The sequence below is a fragment of the Ambystoma mexicanum genome, chromosome 1q, assembly GCF_040938575.1.
Source record: "Ambystoma mexicanum isolate Mex_15411 chromosome 1q, UKY_AmexF1_1, whole genome shotgun sequence".
NCBI classification, from domain to species: Eukaryota; Metazoa; Chordata; class Amphibia; order Caudata; family Ambystomatidae; genus Ambystoma; species Ambystoma mexicanum.
This window is the reverse complement of record NC_090922.1, coordinates 840,162,494-840,174,691: the sequence shown is the minus strand read 5'-3', so window position 1 is coordinate 840,174,691 and position 12,198 is coordinate 840,162,494. Positions and strand designations below refer to the sequence as shown.

At 48.8% G+C, this 12,198-nt stretch overlaps 1 protein-coding gene across 1 annotated transcript in view; it reads left to right on the top strand.

The window, feature by feature from the left end:
• Nucleotides 1-7,782, top strand: part of TDRD5 (tudor domain containing 5) — a 2,293,977-nt gene extending 2,286,195 nt beyond the window's left edge. The window contains exon 16 of the mRNA XM_069641474.1: nucleotides 7,194-7,782. Within this exon, the coding sequence (XP_069497575.1) occupies nucleotides 7,194-7,543 (350 nt within the window). The 3' untranslated portion in view covers nucleotides 7,544-7,782. The remainder of the gene's footprint in view (nucleotides 1-7,193) is intronic.
• The last annotated feature ends 4,416 nt before the right edge of the window (nucleotides 7,783-12,198 follow it).

Here is a 12,198-nt window from a genome sequence, read left to right as displayed (position 1 = left end):
GTGGACCGCACAAAGTGTTTCCGGAAGACGTCACAACTCTTTGTGAACTTTGGACCTGTCAATCGGGGGAAGGCTCTCTCGAAGCCTTCCATTTCCAGATGGCTCTCCGGCTGTATCATGTACTGTCATCGGTTGGCAAACCGACCGCTGCCTGGCCGTCCGAGAGCCCATTCCACCAGAGCGATCGCAGCTACCACGGCGTTCCTTTCTGGTGTGCCCCTGCTGGACATATGCAGGGCTGCTACGTGGAGGTCGACGCACACCTTCACAAAGTTCTACTGCGTCGATCGGGATTCCAGGGAGGAGTCCAGGGTCGGCCAAGCAGTGCTGCGCAACCTGTTCGCCTGAGGTGAGCCTGGTGAGGAGGTAAGATGCTTAATGTTGAGTTTGATGCAATGCTTAATGTTGAGCCTTTGCCACCTCCCGTGGTTGTGCATGTGTGTACTGCTATGTATTCTTTATTCATGAGCATGTGAATCCATGCCAGACCCCATGCTGGAGAAGGAACAAGTTACTTACCTGTAACTGTTGTTCTCCAGCATGGGTCTGGCATGGATTCACATGCGAACCCTCCCGCCTACCCCTCTGCGGCTCTTCACTTGGTCATACTTCCACTTCACGTGCTTCCAAATCTGAAGATGGCTGCCAGAGGCGGTGCTTAGGTAGAGGGCAGTCATTGGCTGTGGTCAGTATGACGCAGAGACCAGTGATTGGTTATTACTACGAAAGACAGATCAGAAACGAAACTGATACTGGTTTTTTCTTTACCGAGGATTCCCAGCCTGACAACGGGGAATATTCATGAGCATGTGAATCCATGCCAGACCCATGCTGGAGAACAACAGTTACAGGTAAGTAACTTGTTCCTTACATTTGTCTGCGGCCATGGCTGTGTCAATTGAATAGTGTGGCCTTGAGGATTTTGCGGAAGGTGGAGAGGGAGGTTTCGGCACGGAGGGCGGTGGGGAAGGCATTCCAGAGTTTGGCGGCTTCAGAGGGAAATCCTATACCTCCAGCTTTCGCTCTTTTTACTGAGGGTATGTGTAGTAGGTTGGTATGGTGTGTCTTTGTTTGGCGTGTGGAGGTGTCGCATTTGATGATATCAGAAAGATAGGGGGGTGGCAGTGAGGCTAATGCATTTGTGGGTTAAGGTCAGAGTTTTGAATGTTATTCGGTCCTTAACCGGAAGCAATGAGCATCTCTTCTGGCTTGGGTGATATGGTCCCTCTTAGGGATATTGAGGGCCGCTCTGAGCGCGTTGTTCTGCACTGTCTGTAACCAGATTAGGTTTTTTTCGGAGGTGCCTACTAGGAGGGAATTACAATAGTCGAGCTTGGCGCCAATGGTAGCTCTAGCTATTGAGAGGCAGTTCTGTTTGGTTAGGTAAGGTTTGACAGCGCTTATTAGCTTGGTGGTGTGGGCGGAGGCAATAGCATTGACCCAATTGTTCATAGATAGAGTGGCGTCTAAGTGAACTCCTAAGGTCTTTACGGATGTGGAGACTGAGATGGTTGTGTTTTCAATGGAGAAGTTAACATACTGGGGGGGTGTTTGTTCAAGATGTCTTGTGGGCCCATGATGTTGATCTTGGTTTCGTCTCCATTGAGACATAAACCGTTTGTGGCCATCCACACCTGAATGCTGGAGTAGATTTCAAAGAGGGCTGCTGAGTCTTGGTCGTAGGAGCCAGTGAGAGGGAGGAGGACTTGAGTTTCATCGGCATAGTTGGTATAAGCTATGCCGAGGGAGTCAAGTTTGTCAAAAAGGGGTTTGGTGAACAGATTGTAGAGTGTAGGGGGAGTGCAGGAACCCTGTGGGACACCTCAGTGTATGGTGGTGTGATGGAGTTAGCTGTGTCAGAGAAAACTTTCATAGCTCTTCCTTCTAGGAAAGAGGTAGTCCAGGAGGTAGCGTGGTTGGAGAAGTGAACTGCGTTAGAGAGGTGGGAGGTGAGGGTTTTATGATCTACAAGGTTGAATGTGGTAGATAGGTCTAGTAAATGTAGGAGGGCTGGTTTTCCGGTGTCCATTAATTTGGTGATTTCATCTGACTTATCCATTGTATTTCATCCCATCATTTCAAGCTCTGAAAAGCTATTGTGATTTAAGGTGAACCTGGGTGAATAGGTTTCAATGCCCATCGGACACTTTGGGACCGATATATTGAAACTTTTACAGAATTACTAAAACATGCCCCCTATGCTAGCGAGGGTGTGGTGAAATAGGATCACATTGGCACATGTAGTGGAGCTGGTAACACATGTGCCTATAGCTAGAGGTACTGTTGTGGATGAATGAGGTGGAGAGAGTTACCAGATCATTAGATCTCTTTACACACCCTTTCATGCCTTCCCAGAGAGAATGGTTGCTCAAAGTCTGGGCTATAAATGGGATGGAAAACAACATGCTTAGTGATTGAATCACTGCTAACTTTGGATGTGGAGTGGCTCCTGGTCCAAACACAATAGGAGCCATCTGTTTCAATGTCTGATGAGGGGAAGGTAGCTAAAAACAATATTTGAACACTTGGGTACCAATTCAGAGGAAATGGAGCTGACCAATTTGGCATTCTTACCTATTTGCTGAAGAGTTTGATAAATAATCTTGAATTCCACAGATTGCTTGAGTGGGGGATGCTATGGAGTTTGTTACACAATGCCGATTACTGGTATTTTATGGTACTTATGTGATATTTACCCTAAGTTTATTTTCTCTTCAGAAAGCTATATGGGCTTGTTAGGCAGAATCCCGTGCAGTGCCCTTGGGGACCACTACACACAATTAAGTGGTAATACAAGTTCACCTTTGGTATAAGCCTGTACTAGACTGTTAAAGTGGTAGCAGTAGTGGAGCAGCCAGACTTATCTCAAGAGTAAATGAGCAGTAGTAGAGATTACACAAAGGACCACAATTACTGTGACTCAAGTAAACACTGACTCAAGGTTTCACGTAAAAAAATATAAGTACATTTATTTTAAACCATCTGTTCATAAAACACTTCACTTCACACGTAAAATACAATACACACAACCAGTTCTACTTGTTCCAGCAAATTCAAGGTAAGTACATTAGGATTTGACGGACCGGTGTTGCGATACTAACGCGTACCCGCGAATAGAAATGCTCACGAAGTTAAAACACACTTTGTACTTCAGAATTTCAAACAAGGGAAAAGTAGATAAAATCACAAGCAATACTTTTGTCAAGGCAAGGGAATCGGAGGACTCGTTCAAAGATACAGATTAAAGTCAATAGGCCTGCGCTAGTGTCAATGGAGCAGATGCTCAGTTGCCGAGGATCACACGTTGAACAGTTTGAGATTCGAGATGCCAAGAGTACTTAGATATTGTCAGATGGAAGCAAATGTTATAAGAGGTAAGGAAGAAAGAGCAAATCTTCATGGAGGAAAAGGGTTCACCCCGATTCCGGATGGTCAGCCGGAGAGAATGAACAAATGTGCACAGTACCTTTTTCCGTTGGAGAAAAGCTGGTGCCACATCAGTTGTTCCTGGTAGTTGCTGCAGACTCACGGTTCCTGCGGCTTCAGTCGTGGGGACAAGGACGACGCCTGGAGCGATCTGCACTACCCAGGGTATTTAACGGCAGTGGTGCATAGAGGGACTTGAATTACAGACGGCTGGTCCACACACAAGCAAATACACAAGTGTTTGCAGACACCTTGAGTGGAAGACACTGTTCACATCCAGTGTTTCTTTGGTGAAGAAGACAGAGACCATGTGTCGATGGCTTACAGCTCCTGAACTAACTGGCCTGTAGTATATCCGGCGGGTAGAAAACAACACTTTTGGTGGAAAAAGACACATTAACATCACAACCGAGAAGGAACTTTAGCCTTGGCTGGGTTCTGCCAATAATATATGAAGAGACTAGATTTGAAGCCACTACACTTTGGAAGCGGCTTTCCGAGAAACATACTTGGTTCACTGTAATTTGACATCTTGTGAAGCGGAAGAAACTAGCTTTTGAAAATTGAACAAAAATTCAATTCACATCAACTTGAATTCTCTTTTAAATTGTGTTTTTTTTTGTTTGTAATGTATATGTCCTGATGAGGTGCACCAGACGGAAACTGTATAGACTGTCCTGGCAGCCCGAAACTCGAGTCAACAACACCATAGAGCCTACTCCTCCCAGAGCTGGCTTTAACTTGGGTCTACAGACAAAATGTGAGAATCAATATGTGTCCATGAGTAACCACTTTGGAACATTTACGCAGTGTTTTACTTTTAGAATATTGATAATTAGGCACTTTTTGAGCAATTAAGATACCAACCAGAATTGGTTGGGATCTTCTGAGCCACAAAACAAAATTATCAGGATTGTGTTTTTTTGCACAAGTACGAGTGGTGTTTTTTTGTATGTATGGGGATGAAAGCGTATGTGAGGAATGACATGTGAGATGCAAGCTTTTTTTGTTGGTGTGATAAAATGCGTTTTCTTGACAATTGTTTTTTATAGATGCGTTATTAATGTAGTTGATATGTTCTCTTGTAAATGTTTTTTATGATTAAAATATGATCAAATAAACTTAAAATAAATGAATTCTGACATGCTGTCTTTTTTCTAAAACATATACCCTTTAAATAGGATTGCTGTCTTGGAAGGGATTATGCAGCGTTTTTACGCATGATTTGCACTAATTAATAATAGGAGGGTATGCACTTATCCATAGATAATTGCAGTTTTGTTTGCTACCCAGGGATGAGGCCAGCAGCAGCGAAAAAGACAACGATGAATAAAAGGTGCGCTCCTTTAAATCAGGAGAGGACTATTCTGATGGCTATCCGGACCCCTACAGCACAGCAGTGATTTCGACCCAGGAGAGGATTCTCGGACTGAAGAAAGGGTGACCTGGTTGATCCCACCAGGCTCAAGGGAAGAAGACTCCAGACTGGGTCTTCTCTTGTCGTTGAAGGGTAGATAGCTCAGGACTGCAGCAGGGCTTCACCGGGATTCGGGGTTGCAGCAACAGTCTTCTTCTCCGTTTCTCTTCAGTTCTTTGCAGTACCAGTGGCGACTCTGCCTTCTAGCCCAAGAGTCCTGCCTTTTATGCCAAAATCCCCCATTCACACAGCCTGGCTGTCAATCACTCAGCAGGTGGGTTCTCCAGCCCGGACAACCACCTCAGCCAATCAACACAAAGTGCGACTTGGGTCCCTCACACCCCTCCCTCACATTCAGCCCACCTAGACACCCAGACGCCAAAGGAGGGCTTCTGGTCAGAAGCCCGCCAAAGGTCGGCGAACAAAGGAGACAAACCTGGTTTGCCGCGCAAAGAAACACCCAAGAAGGATGTTAACAAAAAGAAATGGCGATTAAACCCAGCCAGAGCCAAAATAAAAAGGATTTGGGCAAGTGGGTTTGAAGTTCGAAGCTACTAAAATAGCCTAAAACGTTACCACGTTATGTAATATAACCGCGGTAGGAAAATTAGGGTAGGTACCACTGCCACCAGCCAAGTCTTAATGTTATGGGAGCGAAACAATGCTCCAAGAGGCACAGATAAAAAGGGCTAAGAATTGACCCTTTCCAATACTCCATATAAGATGGTGTGTACTTGACCCGTGGTTAAAAGTGACTATGTAAAGTTAATGTCAACTTTACCCTTTTCTGGGGGACAGTAGTCAGCCCCAGAAAAATGGAGTCGGTGGGAAGTCTAAGAGACAACCCTGTGTCACTGCACTGAAGGTGCTGTGTAACATCAAAGAGTGGGGCTACTGAAGTGGTGTACTCCAGAGTCCACAATCACAAAAACAGTAGAAATACACATGGCAAAACACATGTAAGAGTGGGGGAAAAGCTCACACTCTTACCAGGTGGAAAAAATAAACTCCAGAAATCCAGCAAAGCTGCTGAGGGACTCACTAGGTAAGGGAAATTATCCATTGAATGAGAATTCTCCCCAAGGGGGCTTTTGCTATACAAGCGCTGCCTGGTCTTTTTAATGTCACCTTTCCCTGCCCAATGTAGGTTTGGGATTAATTGTTGAAAGCCTTATCACAAGGTGAACTTTAGCTTCTCTGGGGAAGGGTTATTGCGGGGGGGGGTATTTTATGATGGTAGACATTTATTTGCATGTACTTTATGAATACAAATGACAATAAATTTCAGGTTTTGAAAAAAGACATTATTCAGAGTATAAACCAATAATGTATTCCCAATGATATCCCATTGTTTGTGTGTGGAGCGCCGACCCGACCTTACTCTTAAATATGTAGGATGCCACCCTAGCTGCAGCCCTAGACAGAACACCATCTTGTGTTCACTTGGAAATGAACGTGTCTCTATTTGTGAGGCATGACAAAGGCTATTCAACTTAAAACATTACCCTTGTGCCACTCTTTACCAGTGGAAAATAAATCAGTGGTAACTCATTGAGCCTCATTACAAGGTCTGCAGTAACTCGCTGGTGCCACTGGCGGGTTGTCGCCGACCTCATAACTCTGTTCTGCCACCTGAGATCCCGGTGCCACTGGGACGTTAGAAGTCCTGGCAATCGGGATGTCAGGTGTCAGAAAATGTGAGTTCTCATTCCCGGTGAGTCCCATAGGACTCCCTGGGAATGCGGACAGGGAAGCACCATTGTTAACAGTGCCGGTGCTTCGGTGAAAACTATGCCTGCAGGGGCCGGTGCTCCCGGCAGGTCAGACATGCCCGGAGCACCGGCCCGTGCAGACATTTGCGTTGTCTGGTGGTTCGAAAAGAGTGCCGGTATGTTGCTACCGGCACCCTTATTGCCGGACCGCCATGCTTGTGATGAGGCCCATTGTCTTATTCCAACTGTCATAGTGAAAACCAGAGTAATTGTATCTCCTTCTACAGTAGCCATTTGCAAATTATAAGAAGGTTCTGCTTTTTACTACACCTTTTACAAATGTTCCATCTTACTTGACCTTAAGAATCCTGAAAGATTATTTTTCTACCTCCTTGTTGAAGCTTTAAAGTATTAGTAGTTTACCTCCTGCCACTACTCTATTAGCATTTGTTGTGCTAGGACAATAATGTCCAAAGACGGTATTGTGGGTATAAAATAATCTGATGCAGCTGTTTCCTGAGTCTCTTCATCTGACATTAATTGCTTTTTGTAATTTATGGGCAGTGACTGTAGAGAGTAAAAGAGGTTAACTGGGATAATTATATGTAATGTATATTTCATGTGATTCCCATTTGCAGTGCTGCATACATCCGGTACAGAGGGGCCATCAACCGGGACAGAGAAGGCTGCATCCAGAAAAGAGGTGCTTGTGGCTGGGACAGACACACCAACTCTAATTCAGCCTTTGACCTACTTCAGCAGCCAGTGGAACAAGACCTATCAAGATATTGATGCTAAACACATCTCACCAATTCTTGCAGCAAGTGCCCCACTGTCTCACAAGATCCATATTCCCCGGATCACTTCAACTGCAGTACTTGGAGCAGCAGCCAGGATGGCTACAGCTGGTGGCCTTATATGCTGGTTTACTGGTGATGGTAGAATTGTGAAAGACATTTATCAAGACAAGCAGGAAATTGAAAACTGAGAGAAAACGCACACCCTGTAATGAATCGTGAGGTTGTTTGTGAGATTTACGCTCAAAGTCTCTTCAAGCTTTATTGCTTGTGTTTGTAATACATTTGCATGCCTCGCCAATGGACAGTATGTGGCAATTATTTCATTTTCCTTACATGAAAACCTTAGAGTGATAGTGTTAGATTTTCTTTTTGCTTCGCATCTTTTGGGTAAATGGGAGTCTATTCGGGTGGGGATGCTTGTATTACATCTAACGTGTAAATCATTGATAAATAAAAAAATTACTTGTTGAAGATGCATTATAACAGTTTGACAATGACAAGAGATTTGTCTGGTCAAGTGTTTGCACTCTGTCACTAATGTCATTGGACTAACTGGCTAATGGTTATGTTGACTTATACCTCGCACCGCTACCACCCAGGGGCAGCCTTCAGCCACTCATTGGTTGCAGTGTTTGGAGCAGGGATTCAACATAGTTGACCACCAAATTGTGTTATCCATGCTTGACCAGGTAGGAATTATATTTCGAGGGGATTGGGTCCTCCGACGTATTCCATATCTATGACATGTAATCACCACAGCTGTGCTGCTTCGGAAAATCTTCGGCGTCTGTGTCCTGCGTCGATGATGTCGATACGCCGCCCTCGAGGACCTCCTCCGACAGCCGATGTCACTGGATGTTATAAGTAGGACGCACGACGCCCGTAGCCTCAGTTCTGTTTTTTCCGCGAACGTGTTCGCTTCAGAGATCTTGGTGCGCCTCGACTCTTTGGAGTTTCTGTTCCTTCTCGGTTCTTCGAACCTGTTCGTATTGTGAAGCATATTCTTTGTGGAGATGTCTACCTCATCTTCCACCCCACGCCTGGGCTTTAAGAAGTGCGGGGACTGTGGGTCCAAGATGTCGGTGACGGACTCGCACGACGCCTGCCTCTGGTGCCTCGGGGAGCCCCATGACACGGATGTCTGTGTCGACTGCCAGTCGCTCACTTCCAAAGCCTTGTGGGAGCGCAAGAAGAAGTTATCGGTAGGTAAGGTGTCCAAGCCACAGAAGTCGAGGTCTGCGGGGCTTTCGATGGACGATTCGAGGGGCGACTCTCCATGTCGTCAGAAGTCCTGTGGGTCTCGGCCCTGGAGTCTGTCCTGCCACTCCTCTGCCTCTTCGAGGTACTCCCGGAAGCGCCGTCATCGGTCGCCTTCCCCGTCCTCATCCGAGGACTCCGCCCGTCAGTGGGTCACTTACCCCACCATGCATGCGACGCCGGAGGAATGGGCTTCCTTTGGGAAGGAAATCGCAGGGCACTGGTCCGTCCGCGCCTCTGAGTGGGGTCGGTCGTGATCGGTCGAGACACACCGCTCGCACGCCTTCGGGCTCGGGTGGTTCGCACGATTCGTGAGAGAGGTCCCGCTCGGACAAGGGAAATCGTTCTCGTCATGCCCGTTCTAGGTCCCGGTCCTCGACGCGCTGAGGTCGTCGACGGACTCTTTCGAGGCCCTGCCTCCGAAGAAGTCGTCGACGCCATCAGCGCCCAGACTGTCGAGGGACACGCTCGGGACTCCGGCCTCGAGGACTGTGTCGACGCCATTGATGCTGTCGGCGCCGCGTTCGGCGTCGATGCCGAATTCACTCAACGCCCTCGCTGCCTTTCGAGCTGTTTCGACGGGGGTTCCCCGGGGCTTGGTGGAACTACCTAGAAAGGCTCTGGCAAAGGTCAAGCATGGCTTTGTTCCACATTCTGTGCCTTCTTACCGCCAGCTTGAGTTTATTTCAGAGGTGGATGAGGGCTCTGATGATGGCATGGTTCCGGATACGGTGCCGGATGAGATTCTCTTGGGCCATAGCCAAATTGAGGACCTGCGGCAGTCCCTGCACGATGCCAGTGGGCTGGACACCTCTCCGGAGGTGGAGTTTTGTAGGCCTGAGCCTGGCACTCATGCCGACTCCTCATACCAGCACCTTATGTCCAGGGTCACCGAGTACTTGGGATGGTCTGCTCCCCCAGGGGATTTTCTTCAGGATGACCTTACGGATATCCTAGACCAAGGTCCACCAACTGACCCAGTACTACCGTTCCATATGGCTCTACAGAGGAGGGTGGCGGCGGCTTGGACTGCTCCAGAGAGTCTCCTGGCAGTGGGCAAGTCTTTGCTGCGAAAATACCGCCCAGCCAGTAGCGATCCCTGCTACTTGACCAAGCACCCCACTCCGGAGAGTTTGGTGGTGCAGGCATCGTATCCTACCATCTCTCCTGATAGGGACGACAAGCGTTTTGACGGCTGGGCGAAGAAAGTGTTTTCTTCAGGGGGTATGGTTCTTCAGGCGGCAAACTCCGTTTGTGCCTTGTCACGTTTCACGCACACTCTGTGGAACTGTTTCCTTAGCGGCTGAACATATTCCCGAAGGGGAAGAACGGGATGGTTTCCTTGCCATGGTTCAGGATGGCAAGGATGCCATGTGTGAGGCTGTTCAGTCAGGTTTGGACGTGGCAGATTGCATCAGCCGGTCCATGGCGGCGAGCATCATGATACGCAGGTTTGCGTGGTTGCGGAAGTCGGGGTTTGCTCCTGATGTGCAGGCCCGGCTCCTCAACATGCCCTTTGACGGGGAACATCTTTTTGGCAGCAAGGCTGACGAGAGCCTTGAGAGGTTGCAGACCTCCAAAGCTGCAGCAAAGTCGTTGGGCGCTGCAGTTCACCATTCTCCGCCTTTTCATCCTAGGGGACAGCAATGGAGGGGAGGTTCCTTTCGTTATTACTCATCCTTTGGTAAAGCGAAAGGAGCTGCCAGTCAAAGGGGCCACCGTAGGAGTGCCAGAGGTGGAAAACAAGGTACTTGAGGTGCCAAGGCCGCTTGGGCTGTTGCCTCTTTGCCCTCAGGAAACGCCGCAGCCGCTTCAGCTCAGTCATGAGGCCATGTCCCATGGTTCGCCAGTTGGGGGAAGGCTGGCGCAGCATCTTGCAGAGTGGTGCGCCATTACTTCAGATGTGTGGGTTCTGGAGATCATAACCGAAGGCTACTGTCTTCCTTTCCGGCAGAGGCCTCTAGACAATCCACCGGGGAATCTCTCTTTGAAGAGTCCGGATCTGCTCCTTGCGCTGGAAATTCAATCCCTGCTGGAGAAAGGCACCATAGAACTGGTGCTTGTAGCGGAGAGGAACAAGGGATGGTATTCCCCTTTGATTTCCAAGAAAGACGGGGGATTAAGACCCATCATGGACTTGCGCGGTTTGAACAAATTCCTCAGGAAGGACAAGTTCAAGATGGTTACTCTCTCTCAAGTCCTCCAGGCCCTTCAACTTCAGGACTGGTTGGTGTGTCTCGACCTCAAGGACGACACAGGAAAATAAGCAATACATCCAAAGCACAAGAAGTACCTGAGGTTTCGCGGTTGGCGACTCGCACTTTCAGTTTTGTGTCCTGCCGTTTGGATTGACCTCCAGCCGAGGGTCTTCACCAAGCTCATGGTAGTGGTGGCAGCGCACCTCAGGAAAGGGGGGATTCACGTCTACCCCTACGTGGACGATTGGTTGATCAGGGCGCGCTCTCCCGAGCAAGTCCTGGATCATCTGTCCGTCATCTGCCAATCCCTCCACAAGCTGGGCTTCTCCCTCAACCTAACGAAGTTCCATTTGACACCAACTCAGAGGCTCCGGTACATCAGAGCAGTGCTCGACACGACCCTGGGGCAGTTTTTTCCTCCCCAGGTGAGGGCTCATCACATTCAGCAGATGATGCACAAGTTTCAGCTTGCCCAGAGTCTCCCAGCGTTCGAGTTCTTGAGATTGCTCGGCCTCATGGCATCCTGCATTCTTCTGGTGCCAGAGGCCAGGTTGCGCATGAGATCTTTGCAATGGGCACTCAAGCTCCAGTGGTCTCAGTCCTCCGGCAGGATGTCGGACCCTGTTCAGGTGCTGTCCTCGGTTGCCCAGAATCTCCTGTGGTGGGCCGTCGAAGACAATCTGATGAAGGGGGCTCCATTTTGGCTACCCTGGCCGGAGGTGACGATCGTGACGGACGCATCCCTCACAGGATGGGGAGCTCATGCCATCGAGTTACTCCATATCAGTCTGTTGGAGCTGAGGGCCGTCAGGCTAGCCCTGAAGGTTTTTCTGCCGACTGTGCGAGGGAAGAATGTCCTGATCCTGACGGACAACACGGTTGCCATGCAAATAGTGGGGGGGCAGGGTCACTTCTTCTGTGCAGGGAGGCTATGAAGCTCTGGTTCTGGGCAATCCAGCAGGAAGTTTCGATCTCGGCAGTTCATCTGGCCAGAGACGAAAACGAGACGGCGGACGCTCTGAGCAGGCAGAGCGCGATCTCTCACGTGCGAGTTGGCTCAGGAGATTCTCCTGGAGATCTTCCCCATTTGGGGGACCCCTGAAGTGGATCTCTTCGCCTCCAGTGTCAACCGGAAGTGCGAGAGGTTCTGCTCGCGGGAATTTCCTCCAAAAGGAGCCTTAGAAGACGCGTTCGTGGTGGAGTGGTCATTCCCACTGCTCTACGCGTTTCCTCCAGTCCCCGTCATCCCGAAAGTACTGCGGAGGTTATGGCGGTTCGGTTCCCGGATTATCCTCATTGCTCCGGCGTGGGCCCGGAGGACGTGGTACCCGGACCTTCTCGACTTGTCCATCTGCCCTCCACGTCGTCTTCCTTACCGAGATGATCTG